At 37.2% G+C, this 27,030-nt stretch overlaps 3 protein-coding genes across 3 annotated transcripts; 2 read left to right on the forward strand and 1 right to left on the reverse strand.

Moving 5' to 3' along the window:
• The first annotated feature begins 36 nt into the window (after positions 1–36).
• On the forward strand, positions 37–13,114 carry ubap1lb (ubiquitin associated protein 1-like b). The gene is made up of 6 exons (XM_056259151.1): positions 37–527; positions 3,149–3,291; positions 5,551–6,135; positions 8,870–9,067; positions 12,146–12,247; positions 12,561–13,114. Exons 2-6 carry the CDS (start codon positions 3,160–3,162, stop codon positions 12,693–12,695), a joined length of 1,152 nt encoding a protein of 383 aa, XP_056115126.1. The 5' UTR covers positions 37–527; positions 3,149–3,159; the 3' UTR covers positions 12,696–13,114.
• Positions 13,115–17,215: 4,101 nt separating this feature from the next.
• Positions 17,216–18,999, reverse strand: kbtbd13a (kelch repeat and BTB domain containing 13a). Its single transcript, XM_056259085.1, has one exon. It carries the CDS (start codon positions 18,821–18,823, stop codon positions 17,297–17,299), a length of 1,527 nt encoding a protein of 508 aa, XP_056115060.1. The 5' UTR covers positions 18,824–18,999; the 3' UTR covers positions 17,216–17,296.
• A 983-nt stretch (positions 19,000–19,982) lies between these two features.
• On the forward strand, positions 19,983–26,396 carry rasl12 (RAS-like, family 12). Its single transcript, XM_056259152.1, has 6 exons — positions 19,983–20,217; positions 20,323–20,435; positions 20,814–20,870; positions 21,626–21,699; positions 21,881–22,071; positions 25,889–26,396. The coding sequence occupies exons 2-6, from the start codon at positions 20,324–20,326 to the stop codon at positions 26,220–26,222; spliced, it is 768 nt and encodes a 255-aa protein (XP_056115127.1). The 5' UTR covers positions 19,983–20,217; position 20,323; the 3' UTR covers positions 26,223–26,396.
• The last annotated feature ends 634 nt before the right edge of the window (positions 26,397–27,030 follow it).

The raw sequence follows: 27,030 nt of genomic DNA on the forward strand, positions 1-27,030 counted from the left end.
CGATGTGCTTAATTTTCATGAAAATAATGTTACAATGCAACTATAATTATTTATTTTGGGGCGATATATGAACTGGTTATTTACTGAGATTCATCCATTTATTTGGAGGATGATCCGTCTATTAGTAGTCCTTCAAAACACGTCACATGTTGACTTCTGTGAAAAAGCCAAAAGACTGATTACATCACAGTGATTTTCTGTGATCTGCTTAATACAGCCATGTTCATTGTGTTTATAAATGAAAACGCATCTAGATATGTTCAGATACATTACTTGTGTGTAATATTTCACATGACAAAATAATAGTTTACTTGTCAAGAGTAAAATAAAGTGTTTCCATGATGGTTTTCTAAATGCGGATGCTTCAGGTAGACTTCCTGTAGGTGTGAGCGGCTCAGGTTAACAGCCAATGTCAGTGTGTTTTGTCATTGGATTAGTGGAGCAGAGGTAGTCAACACACATGTCTACAGAGTGACGATAACACTGTCCTCATCACACAACTGACACGAGACACGCACGGGAGACAGGTGAGGAAACATTTAATAAAACTTCTGTTTTTGATTTAAGTGAAATGGCTAATATATTTAAAGAACAATTATTTTAAAGAATATTTGATCAACTCAATGGTGGTTGCTTCATGTGGATGTTTGTTTAAAAATGAAATTAATTTGAAATTCTTTGTAGGTTTAATGATGTTAAATGCTTTATTTTCATGAATGTCTTTGTTTATCCGTTTTAATGAAGGTTGTTAGATTTCAGTATACACTGGGAAAATTGGGTGTGGGATTTTGAAAAGGTTTTCACTCAGACATTGCTAGCAAATTTCACAAAGAATTTCAAAGAAACGGCAAGTAACGCATTGAATTAAACATGAAATTTGGAAAGATGGAAATAGTATTTTCTTTTAAAACGTACCTCAATTTACAATTGAAAAAAATATATATTTTTTACAGTGTATATAATATAAAATTTATGATTTAATTATTTTATACATTTATATGTGTTTTATAGTATTTAAATAAAGAAATGTGTAACATTTCAAATATAATATAAAACAAACATTTTTACACCACTATAATATACCGCATCCTCATTTTAGCATAATCGGGTTTTACATTTTTTTTCTACAGCATTACAGTATAAGTATATATTTTAAAATACCAGAATAAAAAAAAAATGCATTATTATTTATTTGTTTACATTTAACATGAATATTTAATTTTCTGTTTTGTGAAATATCTTAAAGGGATAGTTCACCCAAAAATGAAAGAGTCATCATTTACTCACCCTCAAGTTGTTCCAAACCTGTATGCGTTTCTTTCTTCCGTTGAACACAAAAGAAGATATTTTGAAGAATGTTTGTAACCCGACAGTTGATGGACCCATTGACCTCCATAGTATTTGTCCTATTATGGAAGTCAATGGTTACCGTCAACTGTTTCATTACCAACATTCTTCAAAATATTTTCTTTCGTGTTCAACGGAAGAAAAACTCATACAGGTTTGGAACAACTTGAGGGTGAGTGTGATGAAAATGATGACAGAATTTTCATTTTAGGGGTGAACTATTAAGCGTTTATTTCAGTAGGGTTTTGACTGAAAGGTGTTTTCTCAAGTATCAGGAAAGCACATATAGACCAGATCTTTCATCTTTAATGGAAGTCCTCATATAGTATCATGACAGATTATTCGCTCACACCCAGCATCCTCTGTCTGTGGTTTAGGCAGAATACCACAATTTATTGAACTTTTCATTGTTCTTTCCTACACAAGAAGGAAAACAACTTAAGAGCTTACCAAGCATCTGGCTGTTAAGACTCGGCTCAGTTTGAAAATCTAAAACCATCTGGTGAAAAAGGTGCGGAGCAGCATATTAGGATCAGATCTGAGCAGCTGTCCCAGTGCTTTGCCATAGTGAAGAGCTTCAGCAGGCCGTATGGTGCAGGACACATCAGACTACTATAGGAAACGAGGACTTTTCCAATAACGTTGGGTCTGATTTTATGCAGATCATTTCTATACCCACTCTGACAAACCATAACTAGTCTTGAGAAAAATGCACTTTTCCCACTAATGTTTCTGACAGGTAAACATATGATAGAGCACGTGTCTCTGCACATGGCGGTGACGTTGAGACAGTCAGGTGGTCAAGTCTCCGTAATCTTTAATCCCTAATCCTCTAGTCTCCTTACTATTGAGGGACAGGTAAACAAATATAGAGACGTTTCAGTCCAACATGTAGATGTTTTCTGAGAAGCTGGAACGGGGGGAAAAACATGCACCTATGTGGGGGTTTGTCATGCGTTGTTACAATACTGAAAGTCTTGACAATGTTTTTGCATTTGTTTGATCAAAAATACCGTAATATTATTAAATTATATTACAATTTAAAATAACTTTTTTTTAAATTTGAATATGTTTTGAAATGTAATTTATTCCTGTGATGCAAAGCTGAATTTTCAGCATCATTACTCAAGTCTTCAGTGTCACATGATCCTTCAGAATCATGTTATTATTGGTCCTCATCTATTAATAAGGGTTCTTATTAGTATCAATGTTGAAACCCATTTTTAATATTTTTGTGGAAACCGTGTAACATTTCTTTCAGGAATCTTTGAATAAAAAGTTCAATGAAATAGAAATCGTTTGTTGCAATATAAATCACTTTACTGTCAATTTAATGCATCCTAGCTAAATAAAAGTATTAATTTCTAAAAAATATCATTCATACCCCGAATCTTTGAATGATTGTGCATAAGTTACCACAAAAATATGAACATTCTCAACATTAATAATAATATTTGTTTCTTGAGCAGCAAATCAGCATATTAGGATGATTTCTGAAGGATCATGTGACACTGTAATGATGTACAGTAATGAGTAACGATGCTGAAAATTCAGCTTTACCATCACAGGAATAACATTTTAAAATATAAAACCGTTTTTTTTTTTTTTTTTTTATAACATTTCACAATAATAAAGTTTTTATTGAATTTGTGATCAAATAAATGTAGTCATGGTGAACATGAGATGTTTCTCTCAAAAACATCATAATTATTCCAAACTTTTGATCAGTAGTGGACTGTGTGAGATTGTTTGGTTTGGTTTCAGACGTTTCTTTTATTTTGCATGTCATTTCTGTTTTCAGATAGGTGTGAAATGTCCTGTCTGGATGAGGTGCCCTTCAAGATCCCACTCGGCGTCCTCGAGGATGCAAAGGAAGAGTTTGAGCTCCTCGCAGCTCCAGAAATCACTCTGCCCGACTACCTGAAGATACTGCAGGAAACTGAGGTCTGATACTTCCTGTTTCTGACCTGACGTTATCAGGTGGCTTCAAAAAGTATTTGGACACTTATCACGCTTTTAGCATCTTCAAACAAATTACAGCTATTCTTTTGTCAATTCTCCTCAGCTCTATACCTCACATTAACTATTTATGTTCCACTTTGACAACCTGAAAGCATCCAAATACCTTGTATCCTCCTTTCGAAGTTTGTCTCAGTTTTTCTACTGGATACCTTGGGAGAAATAAACAGATACAAAAAATATATATATTCAATTCAATTCACATTTATTTGTATAGCGCTTTTCACAGTGCACATCATTTCAAAGCAGCTTTACAGAAAATGCATGAGTCCACATTACAATTTAGAGTGATCTGTTATCAGAGGTAACTGTCTAAGTTATGTATTTCAGAAATGTACATATACAAAAACACTTCTCTTAGGAACTCTGAGGTCTGAACTAATACTAAATTACTGCATGTGTTTCTGAGATCTTCAAGACCATTCCCAACAGAGCATCTGCGAAGTCCATAAACCGCATTAGGCTCAATGTAATTTGCCAATGCATCCAGTTATTACAGCAATTGCTTAATGTAATTTCACTGAGTGCAGGCTGTCACTAAAAAGGACATGGGAAAATACAAAGACACTTAGTGTAAGTGTATCCCTGCTACCTCTAACCCATTCACATCTGTGATTAGGCTACTCTCTAATTACACTGACATATGATCTTTCTAGTATGCTGTTTATTTATCCTGGAGGTGTGCGGTCCATAGGGACCATGTCAACATAGGGACCATGTCAAAAATACAGTATAATTATGTCTCTGATTACAAAACCTTAAACGGTAAGGGTAAAAAAAAAAAGTAATTGGCTGTCAGCAATCTATGTAATATTGTTGATGTAATTGGTACTGTAGATCCATTGGGATAAAATGCCTAACATTCCTAAGGGTTTGTGTGTTACTGGTCAAGGTATTTGTAAAGAAAACGTATTGCTGTCAAAGGTTATTACAATCTAATCAGAAATAAGCTAATGTGGACCTTTTATGGCTATATGTGCTGAACTTGAGTTTGTGTAAATTCTTAGTCATCTGTCCCACGTCTGTCCAAGAACAACATTGTGTACCTGCCTTGGAGCATTGCACGCTTAATTTTGCATTAAGGACTTGAATGCGATGCAAATTATTGTGTAATATTTGGCTGATGGTGTTTTGCACATCTGTTTTATGTTCACTATGATCCATAATACTGATATGGCAGATGTTACTAATATTAATAAGGATTCCCATTGCAATAGCTCATAGCATAGATTTATATGATGCTATAATCAAATCTTGGTGCTTGTCAGTCCAGTATTTATGCAGTTATAGGGAATTATTTCTTGTTGTTGAACCTACTGTAAACATGTAAGCATTTATTTTTTATGTCGATGTAAGTGGTCTTTGACTTTATACTGACACCTAGTGGTCTGGATGCAGAACTACACAAAAGCTTGTTTTTAGTAACTAGTGTTGTCCTTGAACTGCGCAGTCAGCCATGATTAATTTATTTACCAAGTCAAGTACAAGTGTTTGTTATTCGTCTATAACAGTTATAGGACCAGTTTTATAAACAGCCACACAATATTAAGACTGTGTCTTAAGAATTGTCTGACGAACTACCAGCTAGCCTAGGTATTCAGTCAGATTTTTCGGATTTCGGACCAATCTACCCTTTCATGTAACTGAAAAAAAAGTTGATGACTCACTTGTAAGGCCTGTCTAAGCAGTTAATGCAACTGGCCAGTAGATTTAGCAAAGCCAAGGCTCATACTGAACAACTATTTGTTTTTCTTTAAAAATTGTGTTTATGATGTCTAGACTAGAGTGATACTGTTATAGGCTAAACATGTTTTTTTTTCTGGTCGGTACATTCCATAAAAAAATGAGATATCTATAATAGGGTTGCAAGTTAAATATACATGGTGTTTTTTTAAAAGTCAGAACAAGGTTGGCATGTTCCTATTTGGCTCCATTTTGATGTAGATCTGGTGTGTGAACTCCCAAGTTTAAAACATTGGTTTAGATGTCATCATATGATGTTTAAAATGTTAATGTTAGTGTGTGAAAGTCACTGAACTGACTAAAATGCATTATTTTCCTGTTTATCACTGTAAAGCTGCTTTGAAACAATCTGTATTGTATAAAGCGTTACATAAATAAGGTGACTTGACTTGACTGGAAACTCAAATCTAAAGATGTCTCTTTTGTGTTTTGTTGTTTCAGTATGAGTTCAGCCTGGAGAACTGGGTTCTCACGGGCCTCCAGGGCGGCTATCCAACCCTCGGTCCCCGCTCTCCCTGTGAGCTGACGGCGACCTGTCCTCCATACTGGATGATGTTCAGCAGCCCTCAGGAGAGCAGGTTAGCCAGCCGCTGGAGCAGTGACTTCTGGGAACCCAACCCACGTCCCCGCAGCCGCAGCTTAAACGCGGACCACTACCGCGCAATGAACGCTCGGGTCAAATTCACCATTTCTGACTCTGAAGACGAAGAATTTACAGAAGAAGATGGGGCCACTCTTGGCGAGGGTGAAGCGCAGCCCAAACGGAGTGATTTTGCTTTGCCAAGGCAAGGACCAGGGTTGAAAGACTTGCACAGTTGTGGATCATCAAACTTCCTCAACTTGCCTTCACCTTGCGGCCTCTCCACACAGCGTCTGGGGAACTTCCGACAGTCTTCCCTCTGCGGGCCTTACTCATCCCGAAGGAACTTCCAGAGGAGTCAGAGTTCTGCTGGCTGTACTAATGCTTGTCCCGCAAAAAACACCAACTGCTTGCTATCTGAATGCATCAACAGACCCGCTCTAAAGGTACAACATCTTCTGATTTTGTGTTTGGGGTCTACTCGAAATAGGTTTTCATGCTTGAATGCCTTAAAACATCTTATTTTTTACATTGTTGCATCACATCTCTTCTGTCAGTTAAGCTCTTGGCTGCATTTCTCTCGTGAAGTTGATCGTAGAGAACATTGGTGGCAATGGTTCCACAATCTGCTTAGGCTTCTGATGCTTTTGGGAAACGCAGCCCTGTTTAGTTCCGGTCTCTATGAAGCCCCTCCTTCCCAAAATCACATTGTTCTGATTGGTCGGATGGGTCAGTGTGTTGTGATTTGACAGCAGCGTCGAGTGTGTTTCGGAAATGTCATGCCCCTTACCATAACCACGTTAGTTCTGGGGTGGAAAAAACAGTGTCTCTTGGACATGACAACACACTATAACGCTACTCATCTGGCCTCACCCCCTTTATTTTGCGTATGTCTTGGGAGGGAATTATTTGAAATCAGGAATATTTTGGCATGTATAATCCTGGAAGAAAACTCCAGACGATTCAGGGGGTTCAGAAATGGTGCGCACTGAAATAGAGTACTTTGTACATTCGCAGACCTTTTTCATGCTCAAAAAGGTTAAAAGGAATAATTGGTCCTCTTTAAACTTCCCTTCACCTGTGTATTTACTGCTCTTTTAGACCTGCTGCCACTTGGTGACATCCTCAGATTTTGCGGTACTCCTACAAGTCTGCACTTTGGTATTAAAATAGGGTGCATCAATGACACATAGTTAATGCAAAGGTAAGGCTTGTGAGCACCCTTTTTGAAAAATAAAATTACCTATGGTCTTGTAGACTTCACAAATGCGCATAAGTGAAGGTCACAAGAACACAAATCAAGTAGGCATATACCATTTGGGACCTTAGCCATAGTATTGAAGGCAGGAATACACTTCATGACTTTTGCCCAGATTTCTATTCCAAAATAAATTGCTTAGTTTTTTGTGTGTGTTTTTTTTTAATGAACTCAACTGTACGACACTAGTTTGTACCCACCTATCTCTATCAATCTCAAAAACATCTGTATATCTGATACATCTGTATAGATTTTACCACAAGCTAATGCACAGTCGAGTACCAAGTGTAATGAAATAAAAACGGAAACATGGTTCATCTGGATGCCAAAAGGTGTGGTTCAAATTTACTGCAAATAGCAGGTCGTTAGTGGCTCTGAAACAATAAACACGTTAAATAAACGACACTTCCATTTACTGGACTTGTTTGGGTACGCTTTTGATGTACCAGAAATTACAGTGTGTACTCTTTAGGGCCATAAACACAGACAACCCGACAGAGACGACTCATTTCGTTAATCTATTTGCACAAAAAAAAAATGTTGTATGTTTATGAAGAAGACCTTTATATAGTTGTCAATTCACTGAAGTTTTTAATAGTTCAGAGCCCACAATAAGAGTTGTCCTTAGAAGGCAACTGTAGACCCTACTATAAATATATTTTAACTGGCATGCCTCCAATTAAGTCCAGAAAGGTATTTTAATCACTTAAGCAAGAGACATCAGAGATGTGATCCAGAAGCATTTAGTCACTTCTCACCACTTTCCATTCGGATTCATTGAAAATCCTGTGTTGATATATCACACTGTGACTGCTAGGTATTTTGTTGCTCCTCATGAAATGACCGCCAGAACATCTCAATTCATTCAGATATTAGACATTAATGACTTCTCCAAAGTAGTTCTTTGTTGTTGTTTTTTTGGTGCACATTTCTTTAATGTCTCAGAAGATGAACTAGCTAATAATAGTGAGTGCTAAGTCTTTTCCTGGAATCTTGCCTAGCTACAACAAATTCGTCTGGATTAGCGAGTGGAAGTGCTCGGGAAATGTCTTTCTCAGCAAAGCTACGATTCAAGGTTACGCCTTTGTTGACAGTCTAATCCAACTTGTTATTAATGCCCATGACATCATCTCCTGCTAGGGTGCGCGGTCACGGTGCACTGAATACGGCAGGGGGCTTGTAGTTTTTCATTACATTTAGAGTTTTTGTTTTTTTGTTTTTACATGAACCGTGAATGCATTTTCCAGAAAAGTTTCCCGGCCTTTGCTGTTGTTTTATTCCATGGTTAGATATTTCTTCCAGGCTTTATTTAATTGATTTTTTCAGTTTATGTCCCTGTAGCTCAGCTGGTAGAGAATGGCATTAGCAACACCAAGGTCATGGGATTGATTCTCAAGGAATACACATACTGATAAAATGGATATCTTGAATACACTAAGGGCCAGATTTACTAACAGCTTGAGCCAGCACAAACCCTCTTTTGGTGTTAAAAAAAACAACTGTCAGGATTTACTAAAGACATTTGACCTTATTGACCTTATTGCATATGCATTTGTAGGTGTTTTACAATTTTTTTAACGCCCAAAAAATGCACATCTTAAACCAGACGCTAATTTGCGCTGCTCTTGGTTTGCGTTGGTCATTATGGAAATGATCCGGCTGAGTCTGTGTTCCTTAATTCGTACGTTGTCAGTACGACTTTCCACTCCCATCAGCACTTTTATGGGATTGCGTTGTTTACTAAATCTGTCCCCAAGTAGCTGAATGTTTCAGAACATATTTAAAACATTGTTTTGAAGTCTGGTTCAAAACTTGCACCAGCAAGAGTGTGTTTATCATTCTAGATTTTCTTAGTATTGTGTTTCCTGCCCTCATCTCTCAAGGGTACTGTGACCATGAGGCACTGTTGTTGTTTTTTCCAGGCCCAGGGTTCATCCTCCCCCTTGGCCCCATCACGGCCACTCAATTCCCACGCTGCCGTCCTGGACTCTTCGGTGGAGCTTCTCTCCGCTCTCAGCCCAGAAGAGAGGGAGCTGCTGGCGGCCGTGACCGAGCAGGGCTACCCCCTCCGTACGGCCATCATCGCCCTCCAGAAGACTGGCCAGCAAAGTCCAGAGCAGGTCAGTGAGGGAGATCTGTTACTGGGCTTCACTGTGAAATGCGAGCTGGGATTCGTTTGGGGCTCAAGATGCAATGCTGAGATTCTCTTCTGAGATTTTCTCCCCTGTGCGTCTCTGGGGAAGGTCAATGAAGTGCATGCTGGGTTGCCAGTAAAGAACATGCGCCAGTTGGACACACCCGACCACAATACTTGAAATTAGTTTTATAGGTAAATATACATTGATCATAGGTTTAAAATGCTTTATAAAACTGATATTTTGATATCATTTAATTTTTTTTTATTGAAATAAATCTGATTTTGATAAATCAGATTTAATCAGATCTGATAAATCTGAAATTGGAAATGTTGCCTTAAATAACTAAAATATAAATGACTAAATAGCAAATAACTAAAATAAAATCAGTTGAAGCACTAAAATTACTAAAAGTGAAATAAAATTAAAGCTAAATATAAATTTTAAAAACCTAAAACTTATCAAAATGACAATGCATCAGAATAAAAGCAATTTAAACATAATAATAAATGCTATAATATTATATAAATAATACTAAACTAACACTACATTGAAATGTATTAATTTAACTGATTAATGAAGAACAACTGAAGTTGGTTTATTCAATGTACGAAGTGTGCAGAGTTTGAAGAAAAAGCTGAAATATAATATTTTTTATTATTATTTTTAATGTATATGTCACTATATCATCCATTTGTGTTATTTCTTAGTTTTGATGACTTTTATATTACTCAAGCATGAGACTTCTTTCAAAAACATTAAAAAAAAATGTACCAACCCAAACTTTTGAATGGTGAAGTATATACCGTGAGATATTCAGTCCATACATATCTCTTACTTAGATGTTTATGGTAGTCGACTTTAAAAAAGCATTTTCAAATACTAAAGCAAATATTTTTGTCACTCACGTCTGAAGCTTTTTTTTTTATTAAATTCAATTATATTAAATTCTATTCTTTATTGAGTTACAAGGTTGAGTTACTGAGTTATTGAGTAACACTACAACAAGGTTCGCAACAAAATTTCTGTGAAGGCATATGTCCTTCCAGGATGAAGAAGGTTTGGAAATCACCTGTTCTGTGATTTTTAATATTCAGATATTCTGTATTGATCTGGACAAACTTATGGAACGTCAGATATTATTGCCAGAGGTTTTACTCACAATCCCTGTGTGCTTCAGTTTCAGCTCTGTGTCACAGCAAAACATCTGGTTCCATCCTCTTTAATCTGATTCTGGTTACGAGGAGGGGAAAAAAGATCAACAAAAATAGACACCAGATCCCCCTGAAGTTTCCACAATGTGCTAGTATCTTCTAGTTCTCAGCATTACAAAGGTTCCCTCAGGAGAACACTTAATCATTAACATGAAGCCAATTTCATTAATGTTGTAGGGCATTGTGGGAAAATTACATTGAAGTTTATTTAAAAGGGGCCATGAGAAAAGACTTACAGTAAATCAGTGTTTGAGGGCTGGACGGTGGCAGAGGAGCTAAATACAACCTGAGAAGTTTGCTGAAGAGACATTAAAAGCTGCTCTGCTCTTTATTGATATATGTAAAATTATATTAAAGGGATAGTTCACCCAAAAATGTAAATTCTGTCATCATTTACTCACACCAAGTTGTTCCAAACCTGTATGAGTTTCTTTCTTCTGTTGATATGATAAGATATTTTGAAGAATGTTGGTAACCAGACAGTTAATGGACCCCATTGACTTCCATAGAATGAAAAATAATAATACTATGGAAGTCAATGGGGTCCATCAACTGTTTTTTTTTTTTTTTTACCGATATTGTTAAAAATATCTTCTACAGAACAACTTGAGGCCAAGGGTGAGTAAAAAAAAATGACAACATTTTCATTTTTAGGTGAACTATTCATTTAAGTGATTAAAGGAATCCAATATTTGTACCATGCAAATTCAATATTTGCATCACATCATGTCTACTAAGAAGCCTTCATTCATTTTTGACTGCATATGATATCTGATTGGTAGATGTCGTAAAAAATAGTATTAGGAATGTATTAATTTGTTGTTGCAATTATTATTATTCTTTTTCTTATTTTTTTAAGTTTAATAATATTAATAATAATAGAAACTTTATAAGTTATTCATATTTATTTATAATAAATGTCAGTTTTTTCAGCTTATGATTCCATTTCAATACTGAAAAAAAATTGGTCTAGGATTAACGTTGAAACAATTGTCACTTGTGAAATTAACTAGCACTTTAAAAGGAACTACAAGTAACACATCGGATTTAACAATGAAATTCTGAAGGGCTGGAATAGTTTTTTCTTGTAAAACTTACTCTAATAATCTTTTTATTTACAACATTAAAAATCAAGATGTACCAAGTATTAAGCATTGCAGTCATTAAATATTTACTTGGCTTTGTCCAAATTTAAACTAACTTGAATTTGTTCTAGATCATTATATTACTTATTGAAAGCCCTCAAAGGATGTGATGATGTGTCTGTGAAGTCATTGACTGACTGGGGAGAGAGACTTGATGAGTTTATATTTGTCAGTATCCTCAGTTGCCCATGACAACATCAGACAGCTGGTGGGACGGATGATCAGATTTTAATCAAACAAGCTCATCTCGTTACACAGATTAATCCTCCATCGCTCTTATCCACACGCTTCTCACGTTTCACACCGCTCTGCTTTCAGTCCACTCTGAACCTAACATAGAATCTTATCATGACTCCGATTCAGCTAATGATAATTCATAAGTCCATATCAATGATGACGTACTGTTGCGTCAACAGTGTGCCTGATAACCCGATCAGTTTATCTAATTACTTAGTGTTACAGGATAAACCAGTCTTCCCCAAAGTCCATTACAACTTGGCCTTGTTTTCATTGTGTCTGAGAATCTCAGAGGGCTTTTCTTCAATCTCGTTCCTATAGTTAAAGTGATCTATGTTACGTTGCTCTCTGATCCTGAACATGAAACGACTGTCCTCTTAAGCCCATAAGAATATATGATGTCCATTCTCTGTTAGTGTTTTTGTGTTCATATACAGTACGAAGGATTTTTGCTTGTTCTCTTGCAGATCTTGAGTTATCTGGTGGCGTGCGATCGGTTGTGTGAACTCGGCCATGATGAAAGTCAGGTTGAAGAAGCTCTCGAGATGTTTCAAAACTGTGAGACCAAGGTATGTATTGAGCCGATTCAACTTTTTGTTCTTCAGAAAGTAAGATTTTGTTTACTTTTTTTCCATCAAAGAAGCATTCAATTGATCAAAAATTACAGTAAAGGCTCTTATGATATTCAAATTTCAAATAAATCCTGAAAAAAAAAAGCAAATCAGCATATTAGAATGATTTCTGAAGGATCATGTGACTGAAAATTCAGATTTTCACAATATTACTGTTCAGACTTCATTCAAAAACATTTTTAAAAAATCTTACCGACCCCATACTTTTGATTGGAACTGTATATTTTAACATATTTTTCCTCTATTTTAGGCTGAGGAGTTCCTTCACCTTCTTGCTCAGTTTAATGAAATGGGCTTCCAGCAGAACGCCATTAAAGAGGTTCTTCTCGTGCATGAGAACCACCGAGAGCGAGCCCTGGAGGAACTCATGACCCGCGTGGCCTGATCCAGTCGATGATATGATGAAGTGAATTATAGCTGTTCACAGAGCTCATATAGCTGTTGCTTATTTATCATATGATGAACTGTGTTTATTCGTTGCGCATTCTAGATGTGTTGAGGCCTTGGGGAGAAGCACAGTTTGACAATCTGCACCAGAGAATGACTCTGTAACAACACATTGTTATAGTGTTTTCCATAGCAGTCAAACTTTTGCTTTATTTATAGAAATGTTAAACAAACATTCTTGGAATTCATCAAATTAATTGACTTTGTGAAATGCATTAGAATTGTTATGCATTGTTATATGTATGGATGTGTGTTTATATATATATACATGCATACAGTCATCGTCAGAATTATTGCCACTCTTGATAAATATATTCAAAGATGGCTGTAAAAATAAATCAATAAATCTGCAAAATATCGAACCTTTCATTGAAGTAAAACAATTGAAAGTGTGGGAAAATCACATTAATGAAATAAATGTTTTTCTCCAAAACACATTTGCCACAATTATTGACACCCGTAGAAATTCTTATGAGTAAAATATCTCTGAAGTATATTCCCATTCATATTTTTAACAAATTTAGCACACCAGGGTGACTAGGAAATTATCCAGCCATGACTTCTTGTTTCACAGGAGTTTAAATATGAGGAAACACAAAGCCCAAATTCCCTTAATCATCCATCACAATGAGTACAACCAAAGAATATAGTTCTGATGTGCATCAAAAGATTGTTGAGCTTCACAAAATAGAAAGTGGATGTAAGAAAATAGCTAAAGAATTGAAAATCCCCATTTTGACCATCAGGGCAAAAATTAAGAAGTTCCAATCAACTAAAGATGTCACGAATCTGCCAGGAAGAGGACGTGTGTCTATATTGCCTTAATGTACGGTGAGGAGGAAAGATTGAGTGGCCAAAGACTCTCCAAGGATCACAGATGGAGAATTGCAGAGATTAGTTGAGTCTTGGGGTCAGAAAGCCTTAAAAATGTATCAAAAATAATCACCACATGTTGTTTGGGAGGTTTTCAAGAAATATCCTCCTCGCTCGTCCAAAAACAAACTCCAGCATATTCAGTTGTCAGACACGACTGGAACTTCAAAAGGGACCGGATTCTATGGTCAGATGATACTTAAAAAGAGCTTTTTGGCAGCAAAGCCACCAGATGTGTTTAGTGCTAACATAAAAAGTACCTCTTGCCCACGGTTAAATATACTGCTGGATCTGTGAAATTTTGGGCCTATTTTTCTGCTGGAGGTCCTGGACTTCTTGTTCAGATATATGGTCTCATGGATTCTAGCAAAACCTGACAGCTTCTGCTAGAAATAATGGGCCGTGGTTGGATCTTCTATCAGGACAATGATCCAAAACAAACATCAAAATCAACACGAAAATGTGTCACTGATGACAAAATAAAGCTTCAGCCGTGACCATCCAGTCCCCTGACTTGAACCCTATAGAAAATGAGTAGGGGGAAAAAACTAAAGAGAAGAATGGATGGCTCTGGAGACGGATGGAGACAACATGGCTCTGGGAATCTGAATGATCTGGAGAGATTCTGTTTAAAGGAATTTCTTTATACAGAAAATGTATATTATATTCTTAAAAATAAATTTTATATTGACCAAGGGTGCCAATCATTTTGACCATGACTGTATACCCCCTGAGATTTTAAGTTAATATTTCAATTTAACAATAGATTTAAATTTTTACGGTTCTTTTAATGTTGGTTAATGGTCAAATGACATGCAGGAAAACAAATAAAAATTTCATCTTTTTGTAAGTGTTTTTATTTATTTATTTACAGTCTAGGACTGCACGATTTGGTCAAAAATATATTGTGATTATTTTGGCATATATTATGAATATGATTTGAACTGCAGTATGCTAAACTCCTAAGAAATCGTCTCAGTGATAGAAATAAGAAAAAAAAGAAATAAAATAATTGTTTTTACATTATTATTTATGCATTTATTTATGCTATAAAACATTAAGGCAAATATACTATTGTAATTAACAATTGTACCTTAAAATAACATGAATATGTGATCATTAAACATGTTAAAATACTAAATTCTTCACTTTCAGGCGTTAAACCCTTGAGCTTTTATTTTGGTGGAAAATTGCAGGGAGACCTTTCAGTCTGTGTTTAGTTACCAATGGTTATTTAAATGATTCCCTACTGATAAAATGCTGAAAACTGTGGGTTTAACTTTACATTTTATGATTTAATTAATGAATAGCTTTTCATCAACTCACGAACCCACGTTAGGGAATCCCTTATGCAATGTATATAAAATATTAAATTTCTTGTGTCAGACAATTATTTAAGTGGTTCAGTGTGTTCAGATTGTTGCTGAGTTCCAACAATGGCATCAGTAACCAGATTACCACTGTAAACAAAAAAATGACAACTCAATATGAAATTTCATTTACATGTTTGGAAGAAAAACCAAATCTAAACAACAATACCCATGCACGTTTCAGAAAAATATTTTGAAATCTGTGTGAGGTCAACACATGCTTTCATCTGTTAGTTTCACTTTGGTATTTGTGAACATTATCGTATGGCAATGTTCCTATAAAATGTTACCTTCAATGTTGAACAGCTGCTGCCAGACACCATGAGTGAATAGCGACGTCCTGCCAAGATCTATACATTCTGTTGTTCGGCTGCCAAAGGTTGGACACAATGTTTTCATTGTGGTAACATGATTAGTTATCAGTGTGTCTTCAGGTTCCCATGTAATGAGTGGAGCTTCTACAATAGTTACGAAAGCATGCAGGAATGTCTGGATGTAATTTGAGTGTTTGAGCAGTCAAAGAGTCTCCACACGGTTACAGTTTTTGAGGTCATAAATGATTGTATGAATAAAGTATCATTTGTGATGATCCTGTTTCTCCTTTGCCTCCCAGCTGATCTTAAACTTTCTCTCACAGTCTTCAAGGTTCTGCACTCTTTCCTTGCGGCCTTGTCTGACCCCGGCGCTTCTGGTATGGATACACCAGGGATGGAGTTTTACAGATGGCTTGTTTGATATAAAAACAGGAAATGTTTCTATATTTTGGTCTTATGGAACCATGGCAACATGCACTTTAATGACCATCAGTCATGTGTAAAACAATGGTGAAGATTAATAGGGCCTGTTTATATCCCATCAATCATATCACATTTGCCTTCGAATGGTTCTGTGTTGTTCTGGCAGTGTGTGAGAAATTAAACGTTACTCACATTCAACACAAATGAAGCATTAGACTAATCGAATGAACTGATTTGATCAACCTTTTATTGAAGGAAAGAGAGGCTTGATGCTACAAACACCCATAGAGGGACTGTAAGGATGTAGTTTGTTTGGTGTGAATTCATATAGAATTTATATGATGTTTTATTAACAAGGTTCAGGAGGAACACGTTCTAATGATCAAATAATCAAATCATTCCAACCAGCTGTCAGCAATCAATAATCAACAGGTCCACTCAATCAGCATCAGTAAGGCCTATAAATATACGCAGTTGACTCACCCATATTTCTCGACAGTTTTCAGCATCCCTCCTCCACCCCATCTCCTCACACTGGCCTGGTTATCTTCCTAACCAGAGATACGGGGGGAGTACTCTGGGTTCGGGCCCAATTTCCGAGCTCGGAGCCCTCCCCCCGTAGCTGGTTAAAACCAGACCATTCTCAGTTGTAACTGAGTTATGGTCTGGCAAAGCGTCATAGACAAATAATTTCCAGAGGGGCGTCACCAACGGACGTCGCGGATAGACCTAAAACCAATCAGAGCGATGAAGGAGATGACGTATGCAGAGCGGCGGAGAAACATCTCAGAGTGTTGTTCTTTGCTCGGTTTTTAACAAAAAGGAAACGTTCAAATCGCTTAAAACAGACGCGATAGCTGATTCGAACGAGTGATGTTCGACGGCGGCATCCATCTTTGTAATGTAGGCTACAAAATCTGATTCAAAATCCCAGCGCTGTCGTCATCGTGTAAAGCCCGCCCCAACGTTTCTGATTGGTGCCTCGATTTCGACGGATTGGAAATGGGCTTGAATGAGCTCTTTGCCAGACTAACTTTCAGAGCAAATCTAAATTTGCCGGAAGTTGTCTGGGTTTTCTCAGGCTACTCCCCCCCGGACAGCACGCCAAATACGCATAACCATTTACTCTCTGGTCATTCGTAAGTGTGAACTCGTGAAACACTGACAACATGACCGCATGTATTTAATCCAAATATGTACACTTCTACTCAAAAGTTTGGGGTCAGTATTTTTTTTTAAAAGAAATTAACTTTATTCAGCAGGGACCCATTAAATTGATCATTAAACACATTTATAATGTTACAAAAGATTTTTCTTTAAAATATTGCTCTTTTGAACTTTCTATTCATCAAAAAATCCAGTAAACTTAATTGTCAACACAAAGTACAGTTGCACTTGTTCCTTTGTATGACAAAAAAAGATGTGAATGAGAACAGCTTTATGGGACATTCGGCAATATATTGTTAAAATACAGCAGCACTGATTAGGAGGGAAAACAGTTGCAAAGTGCCGACAGTTGGTGAATGACATCATCTAGCGACAGCTTTTGCAGCCATTAGCTACTTTCCATTGAAAATAGTTGGCAACATGGGTACAGAAGCACTTGAGCTGAGGTCAGATGAGATCTCAGCTCCATTATTTTTCTTTTGTAAAAGCTCTCTGCTTTTCTTTGGCAGTCTCAAGAGGAAAGTCCACATGGAGCCGATTCTTGGAAACCCTGTCATTTCTTTTTTTGTCCTCCATTTGTTGTCCTCAATGGCATATTCCACTGTCGCTCTGCGATTCACCGTGAACACAGAGTCCCCTCGCACTACCGCGGTAAACAAAGCCCCCTTACTGTTCTCGTACTGCCCGGGCATGGCCGTCCACTGACCTGAGGTCAGATTGTAACAGTCCATCATGCATTTCAAAAAATCATCAGATGGCCCGTTCCTCATGACGTACAAATTGTCCCTGTGGCCCACCATGCAATGACCGTAACTTTGATGCCGAACAAGTGTTGTGATTAATATCCATTCATCCTTGTTGGCTGTGTACTCATAAATCTCAGTAGCATCTTTAGGTCTCCAAAGACATATGAAAAGTCTTCTCATGGCTTTGGCGCAAGCGACGTTGGATGCAGGTCTTGGCAGATTGGCAGCAAAGCTCCAGGTATCCGAAGAGACTTTGTACCTCTCCACAGAGGACATTATGTTCTTTTCATACTCTCCACCAATGACAAAAAGGTCGCCCACATGGCTAACAAGGGTGCAGTTGTAGCGAAGTTGCCGAGGGCTGGAAAATGTGCTCCAAGTGTCAGTAGATACATCATAGCAGAAACCAGACTCCACAACTTTATTGGTAATATCATAGACTCCTCCAACAATGTAGAGCTTGTTGTCTAAAACGGTAACTCCTGCCATGGTGGTGCTGGCGTTGAGAGGCAAATGGGTGAGAACCTTCCAGTCTTTCTCGTCCTCATCAAGATAACAAACAGTCCTCATGAAGTCCTGCAACAGCTTGATGGTTGGCGAATGACTACCAACCATGATGTACGTACTAGGAACAAGAGGCTCTATATATTCAATCAAATCTTCTGGCAAGCCCTTCACATCTTCTTTGAGGTCTTCATAAATGTCTCGAATGAACAAAGCTGCACTCCTGAAGAGCTTCAATAACCCAAAGGTCGCCGCTGTGTGATACATAAGAAGGCAGTTGTCTGAAGTGATAATGTTTATGAGGTGCTCAGTTAGAATCTCTATGTGGAGAAACGCAGTACACTCGATGGCGTCAACAATTTCATCACCGCTCAGCATGGGTCTTTCACTATGTATCACACGGAGGGCGACCAGGAATCCACGCGCGCTCGGCACCTGAAGACAAACCTCATCCTCCTGGCATTCCTTCATGCCAGACTGGAAAAGCGCTCGAAAGTATTCACAATGCTCCTCCAGGAGGCTTCTGTCCACCGTAAAAACACTTTCGGCAAATTTCACTTTCACAGTTTTTTCCATGAAACCCATTGGCTGGTAAACCGTTTTCCTTACGTCGATCTCTGAGCCAGCACAGCTGCCTGTCTCCATCAGGTTACCTCCTCTCATTTTCATCTGAACTCCAGAGAAATGCTCACACAGTCAAACCTGTCTGTGAAGACATTCACAGCACCATTGACTGTCCATGATGTGTTCTAAAGTGACAGTGTTGAAGCAGATGCACTTGATTCGAGTGTGCACTGTTTGTATTACTAACAACTACGAGAATAGAATCAGCTATACATAGAGGTGAAAAGTATGGTAGCATTATGCTGCTTGAAAGCAATGGCAGATAGCCACCGCCGTAGAGGGCAGCCGTCATCATGGTTATTTATTACCTTTTGTTCTTGGCAGGCATGAAAAGCAGGCTGAAAATGTCATCTTCTCCTTTGATGAACAGGTGAACTGCCCAAAGCTGTAACAATGGTATGCCTGTAAGGGTCACTCTTTGTTGTGGGTCGCATTCCAGGTGAACATGTGCTGCTTAAAATAAAATAAAGCTAAGCAGACCTATGGGTAGGGGGATGCTCATTTCAAAACATAAGCTTGCAGATATAGTAGACCAGTTTAATTGCTTTCCTGTGACTCCAAATTATACATCTTTGAGTTGCCTAAGGATCGCTATTTATCTTATTTTTACTGAGCATATATATGGACACAAGCCCAAGCATAGCCTATAATTCTTATAAATATAGCAGCCTACAAATTCAGTGAAAGATATTTCCATCCTTAAAGCAGTTTAAATGCCCTAAAACTCTAAATTGCCATACATTGTGTGTGTTTAACAATGATAATTCCTATTTATTTTTGAAGAATTTTGTGAACCGTAAGAAACAGTGACGTCGAACATCGATCGTGTCTCGTGACCGACTAACAGTCTAGGCCTACATCATGGCAACAGTAGCGAGCACTTTACGTTAACTTCGGACCATTTTTAAAATAACGTTTGACATAACTTATTATATCATTATTTAAACATTACAAATAAGGGTGTTTTATTTTTAAAAGTCTGGGTCGTTGCTACAGGTAGTCAACCTCGACGTCAAAAAAGTTTTCCCTGAAAAAGTATTGAGTAGGCTAGCCTAATTCCCACACTGTTAAAGGGAAGGTAACGTTAACTGATTTATCAAACGCGAATTTTACAATTGCTAGCCTACAGTGTGAGCTTTGAAGATTATTTTTTATGTTCATAGGAGGCGGATTCACTGGATAGATTCATTCCGTCATGTGCTCCAGCCCACCGAACCAAAATATTCCAGCATTATTTATTTCACTGTTCCTTCCCCTCTCCCAACCAACATCCTCTTCGACTGCAAGAGACTTCCAAAGCACAGAGAAAATAAGAAAATACGCTACCAATCTCGGACAAATGTTTAGTTCCGTGTTTGTAGACATGTCGTTTATACTGAAGGCGAGCCAGCTGTTTTGCAGAGAGCGCTGGTGAGAAATCAGACGTCAGCACCATCCAGGTATGAACTCAGAAGATCAGAGCACATGTAGGCTACTGTGTGTCTAATATGGACTGCGTGATTCGGATCTTCTTCGTTCATTCTTCTATCTTATCACTTCGTCAGGATGTCTCTGATGTTTGGGAAAGCAAGAACGTGCAACATTGTCACAGTTCCTGAGCATGAGCCCTCGGAGTGTAACATAGTGATTTTGGGAGCTATGGGATCTGGAAAGTCAGGTATGATTAACATACATTGCAGGGGAATATCTTCGTCATGTTCATAATCACAATCACTAGTTAATGCAAAATAAAGGTGTCTTCAATTTTTAGGGAAGACTTATATAATGTGCCCTGATTGCACTGTAAATCGTTTTGAATTGGTATTTCCCCAGATATATTTTCATATCTGAGTGTAATTGAAATGAATGATCTGTTTTATTTTATTAATGAATGGTTTATAAAAGTATTGTATTTGTTTACCATGGATAGAGATTTAGTTTTAAGACGACAACTGAAACAGCAGAACTTTTCCATCGTCATGTTGGGATGCTCTGTTATGTAATTGAAAATATTTCAAACTTAGACTTACAGGAAGTTTGTCTGTCCCCCCCGCAGCACTTACTGTGAAATTCCTCACAAAGCGCTTCATCAGTGAATATGACCCAAACCTTGGTGAGTTTCACAGCTTTTACTGTTGTCACCAAGGATGTAACCAAATATTGAGGGGATCAAAGATAAAAGTTTAAGAATCGGTCAAATTAGAAAATACTGAGTACAATAATGAGTGATTAAACATCTGGAGGGGACGTGTACCTCTCTACGTCTATAGTGGTTATGGTCCTGGTCTTAACACAACACATATTTGAAAGTGATTTATCAATCAAATAGATAATTTATCTTACTGAAGCATTATTGCTAACTTTAGTTTCATATATAACCAATAGGAACCCAGATGGGTGACTTTAAAACTTAAAAGGGTTTTACTTAGAGACATAAAAGTCCTTGTAAAGCTTCATTCTCTTTTTCATTTTTTTTTTCTCGGAAGAAGATGAAAAGTTGAGGCTTATACTGACAGCTTTAACGTTCAACATTTTAAGACTCGCAGGCTTTGCCAAACCACTTTAAGAATTTCCAACAAGTCCTTTTCCAACACCATTTTGTTTTTTCAAATTTGTCATTTGTTCTATCACATTTACATCTTGTTCAAATTTAATTCTTTCATGAAATCATTATATCAAATAATAAAATTTATAAAATGCATGAATGGATGAAAAGACCTCATCAGGAGAAACTTTAAGACAAAAAACACATTATGCAGCTATCATGTAACTTGAGCTGGTGTGAAATGTTTAATGTTTTAGTGAATTCTTTTGGTTAGTTTCTTTAAAAAAACAAACATTAGCTTCTTTTACACATTACATTTTCAGAAGATACTTACTCTTCTGAAGAAGTTGTGGACCAGCAGCCGGTTATAGTCAAAGTGATGGACACGGCTGATCAGGTAATGATGTCCATTTGTCTCTTTTGAGAATATTCTGCTTTACATAGATTGCCACCTGCTATTTGCATAAGATTGATCTCCTCATAATGCTTGGTGTTTTACTTTCATGTAATGGAAGTTTGTTGCATAACCTTGGCAACTTTACAGTATATGGGAACAAATCTGTCTTTATTTAAATCAGGATGGACCAGTCAACTGTGAGCGCTATTTAAGCTGGGCCAATGCCTTCATCATTGTCTACAGCATTGACAACCGGAATAGCTTTCAGGCCTGCCAACAGTACATAGAGACTGTGACCATTTACTCAAAAGGCCTGCAGCCAGACGCTCCTGTCATTCTTCTAGGCAGCAAAGTGGACATGGAGAGATACAGGTGAATTAAACATCCTTCATGTTAGATTTTTTTCAAACTCATACCCTTGTGTACCCTCATTATTCTCTACATTACTCCACTAATATAGTCGACGAGTGAGTGAATTCTGACACTTAGTGCGCCAGAAGGGCTGCCGCTTTTGCATAGTTTGTGCTTGCTGTTTAATAATCATTTAAAACGTAGCAAACTGGCTGCTCCAGTTGTAATGAAAAGATTTATCTTGAACTCTGTTATGGAAACAAGTTACCTTAATTAAACAATGTAATAATCAATTAAAAGGGAATTTATACCTGTATGATATTATGCTGTACCCACATTGGACCAGCTGTTTGGAAAATGGATGGATGGATGATTCAACTGCGGCGCCATCTTCTGGCGAGACGCGGGAAATCATTCTGCACAACCGTCACAGTGCATTGTACTCTCTAGCCGTTGGTTGCAAATCAGTTGTACACTCGTTATTGCAGTGCATTATGGAATTGAATGAGTGCCAGTGGTTTCGGACACCACTACAAACGGCTGTCCCTTCAAATAGTGCCCTATTTAAGGGTATGGGGGGCGATTTCAGACACAGCCACAATGATTGGTCTTATAGGAGACCTAATGTGCACTTTTTCTTTATTTTATTTTGGGGTCTACTTTTTCAAAAAACACATTATTTTCACATGTTTTACATTGTTTCAGCACCTCTCTTCCCAGTCTTTTGGTAACCCCTTGTTAGTTCCTGTCTATATGCAGTGTTGCCAGATTGGGACGGTGATTTCCAGCCCAAAAGCTCACCAAAACCCGCCCACTACAAGAAAAAACCGCCCAAAATTTTACTGCCAAAATAATGTGATATAATTTCATTACCATGTCATTTAAGGTTGATAAGCACAATTTGTATCTCCTTAAAACAAAATAACGATGATAAAATAAAATAAAAAATAAATAAATTTTCCAGCAAAACAGATCAAAACAGGGCAATAATTAAGGAGAATTAGCCAATATGACTAAAATGTCCAGGTGGACACTGTCAAAACGGCAATCAAGAAATGAACCGATGACTTTAACCCTCAGAAGTACACATTGCAGAACATAACGCAGAATTTAGCAGTCAAACGGATTCATCGTTGATTCAAACCTTTTTCAGCAGCTGTCAGGGACAAGTAGAGTGCAGTCTGGATGGTGTAAAGTTGCAGATGTTTGGTTAGGCTAGTGTGCACATATGACATGGACAGGAATCGTCCCATATTTGATTTCAATTCAAGTCATTCAACTGTGCTCTCCTCTCAGAGTTATATTCACCATAGAGTGATCTCCTTCCACGTGTGCGTTTTTTTAGAGTTGCTCACTACTGTACACTCTTTTGCAGGGGCGTAGAATTTAGTAGGGACGCTAGGGACGTGTCCCTACCAATATCCAGTGACACTGATATATCCCTAGCAATAGTTTCGATCAAAACTTTACATTTATTAAATATTGATGTCCCCGTCCCCACCAATTTCAAAATCAAACCTACGCCACTGCTCTTTTGTATAGTAGGCTATGTCACCCTGCCTTAGCGATCACTTGAATATACAGCTACAACTTCTCGCGCTCAATCGCGTCTGCCTGCAGATCGCTGATTGGCTAAAAGTGCGTGCTCGTCGGTGATGTCAACACTAACGCCAGCTGACTCTGCATGAGCAGGTGTGTGTACAGTAATTTCATGATGACTGATTTTATGGACTACATGCACTTTAGTTTCGTTTTTTTTTAACCAATAAGATTTTAAAATGTAGATGTTTGAAAACCGCCGAAATGATCCCAAACCAGCCCAAATTTTGACCACCCGCCCAAACCCTTTTTAACCCGCCCAAAAGCGCAATGTGCTCTGATTGGTCGGCTGGAGCAGTATGTTGTAAGTGATTGGTCAATCGCTTTGAACATGTTTCGGAAATGTCTCCTACCCTCAATTTTCAACACACCACTAATGCAACTCAGCCAGGCATCTGCCTCTTTTTTGCGTGTATCTTGGGCGGGAATTATGTAAACTAGGAATGTTTTGACGTGTACATTTCGGAAGAAAACTGAAGACTACAATGGAGGCGTTTCAGGGAGTTCAGAAACAGTGCTTACTGATATATAGAATAACTCCCTTTTGAGTGACTTTGTGTTTTGTAACTTTGCAGACCTTTTTCATGCTCAAACAGCAACATACACTCTATTGAAAGTTGAAAATGTAAATTGACCCCTTTAAGCACAAATCTTAAACAGCCAAATTTCCTGTGTCCGAGTGGGTGTTAGTCAAAACAGTAACCAAACATAGTAAAATAGTGCATTTACATATTTGTATGAATGTCCTTTTGTTAGTTTAACTGGAAGAACATATGACCTGTGACTAGCTAAATTACAGCAATTATGCCCTGTACTACCGCAAGTTATTTAGATTTCAATCTTTCATGATCCTAAAATGTTTAAGTAAGGATTTGATTGGTCCAGGAAACGACCATTTATTGCCTTTTTATTTTCCTTTCATTATGCAAACACAGTGCATAAAATGACCATATAACAGCTGGATTCAATCAAATCTATCTATTTATGTAACTACAGTTTTATGTGTGCTTCTTTGCCAGCCATGCTTTAAATAAATGTTTTAACTGCTCATCCCCAGTTTTTTCTGTTGTGCCATTCCTGTTACCATAGAGACTTTCCTTAACCCTTTATTGCACAATTTTACCTTAGGGTGCAGTTATCATTAACACTTTTTATTTAGATTTTAGATCTTTATTCCTGTGACGAAAAGCAAAGCAACGTTTTCAACATCATTACTCTCCAGTCTTCAGTGTCACATGATCCTTCAGAAATCATTATACACTCTAAAAAATGCTGGGTTGTTTCAACCCAAATGTGGGTCAAATATGGACAAACCCAAATGTTGGGTTAAAAATGTAATTAAAAAATTTACAGTTGAAAGTGAAAGTTGGGTTAAAATTTTGAATTACATTTTTTTTAACCCAACATTTGGGTTTGTCCATATTTGACCCAAATTTGGGTTAAAACAACCCAGCATTGTTTAGAGTGTAATATGATGATTTGCTGCTCAAGAAATATTTCTTAGTATTATTATCAATGTTGAAAACAGTTGTGCTGCTAGATATTTTTGTGGAAACTGATTTTTTTTTAGTATACTTTGATGAATAGAAAGTTTAAAACAACAGCATTTATTTGAAATGGAAATTGTAACGTTATGTCTTAGGTGTCGATTTTCATCAATTTAATGCGTTGTTGCTAAATATACTGTAAGTATTTATTTATATAAAAAAAATCATACTGACTCCAAACTTTTGAGCAGTAGTTGTGTAAATAAAAGAAAATCTATTTAATTCATCTGTTATTTAAATAAAAAATGTCTTATAAATTTAATTGCATTGTTCTTTTACATGTATTTATTATATTATTAGCCGATTTTATTGACTCATTTAACTACACTAATTATTATTTACAATAATTTAATACATTTTTAATACATTTACTTTCATTGTTACACATCAGGATTCATGAAAAGGATCCTATATATATTATAATTCAGAATTTATTTTTGATTTTAGTAAGAGGTCCATTTTACGTAAGAAAAGTCGGTAGGCCTACTTTATTTTACAGTGTCCTTGTTACATATGTTACATGTACTTACCATAGTAATAACAGTAAATTATGCATAATTATATGCAACTAACCCTCAACCAAATCCTAATCACCTTAAAATAAAGTGTAACCGAAAAGTCAATCAAATGATTTCATAATGCATGCATTTAAGAGTCAAACATTTGTGCAATAATCTCTCTCCCTTTCTCAGACAGGTGAGCAAGGCAGACGGTGCAGCCCTGGCCTCGCGGTTCGGCTGCCGGTTCTTTGAAGTTTCCGCCTGCTTGGACTTCCTTTCCGTTCAGCACATCTTTCACGAAGTCGTTCGGGAAGTGAGGCGAGAGACAGATAGGAGTATCCGTCCGCTCTTCATCAGCGAAGACAAGTCCGCGATAAGCCTGTCCTCTGCTCCTCCCCTCACCGCCTGCTATAAAGAGCTGCCCACTCCAGCCACCGCAAAGCTGGTTACGGTAAAGTCCTCCAGAGCTCAAAGCAAACGCAGAGCCCCCACGCTTACACTGCTCAAGGGCTTTAAGATCTTCTGATGTGATGCTGCCCTCTTCTGATACTGGAGAGGATCTACTAGAGAGACCGCTTGTCTTGATGTTATATAACAGGACCTGAAGGAGAACAACGTCTCTCACATACTTGAGAATGCAGTAACTGTATGAGAATGGACAATGTATTAAATATAGCCTATCAGAGCTCCACTTAAAGGGTTAGTTCACCCAAAAATGAAAATTGGCATTAATGACTCACCCGCATGTCGTCCCAAGCCCGTAAGACCTCCGTTCATCTTCGGAACAAAGTTTAAGATATTTTAGATTTACCCTGAGAGCTTTCTGTCCCTCCATTGAAAATGTACGGTATACTGTCCTTGTCCAGAAAGGAAATAAAGACATCATCGAAGTAGTCCATGTGACACCAGTGGGTTAGTTAGAATGTTTTGAAGCATCGAAAATACATTTTGGTCCAAAAAGAACAAAAACTACGACTTTATTCAGCATTGTATTCTCTTCTAGTTCTGTTGTTCTGTTTTTGGGTGAACTAACCCTTTAATGTCTTTGTTAGCACTTCTGATGTTTCTGTTATAATTTAGTTGTTGTTTTTTTGCACCACTATTATACTTGCATTTTATTGTGATAAAAACAATTTCCACTTGAATTTTCAAGGATTCATGGGGACATTTGTTTGTTTATTTTTTTACACAGCAGAACATAAAACCTAATTATGCACAGAATTCCAAAGAAAGTATCAGGAAATAAACACATTTATCTGTGATTGTTTTTGTTAAACTGACATTTTTTTAAATATTGATTAAACCCATTATAATTACCAAGTTTATTATGTTGC

Source organism: Rhinichthys klamathensis, unplaced genomic scaffold (genome assembly GCF_029890125.1).
Source record: "Rhinichthys klamathensis goyatoka isolate OS25496 unplaced genomic scaffold, OSU_Roscu_1.1 h1tg000165l_1, whole genome shotgun sequence".
Classification (NCBI taxonomy): domain Eukaryota; kingdom Metazoa; phylum Chordata; class Actinopteri; order Cypriniformes; family Leuciscidae; genus Rhinichthys; species Rhinichthys klamathensis.

Coding starts and splice junctions, on each gene's coding strand:
- ubap1lb (XM_056259151.1), top strand. CDS start 3,160: ATGTCCTGTCTGGATGAGGTGCCCTTCAAGATCCCACTCGGCGTCCTC. Junction 9,068..12,145: donor GCCAGCAAAGTCCAGAGCAG/GTCAGTGAGGGA, acceptor GTTCTCTTGCAG/ATCTTGAGTTATCTGGTGGC. Junction 12,248..12,560: donor TTCAAAACTGTGAGACCAAG/GTATGTATTGAG, acceptor CCTCTATTTTAG/GCTGAGGAGTTCCTTCACCT.
- kbtbd13a (XM_056259085.1), bottom strand. CDS start 18,823: ATGAAAATGAGAGGAGGTAACCTGATGGAGACAGGCAGCTGTGCTGGC.
- rasl12 (XM_056259152.1), top strand. CDS start 20,324: ATGTCTCTGATGTTTGGGAAAGCAAGAACGTGCAACATTGTCACAGTT. Junction 20,436..20,813: donor TATGGGATCTGGAAAGTCAG/GTATGATTAACA, acceptor TCCCCCCCGCAG/CACTTACTGTGAAATTCCTC. Junction 22,072..25,888: donor GTGGACATGGAGAGATACAG/GTGAATTAAACA, acceptor TCCCTTTCTCAG/ACAGGTGAGCAAGGCAGACG.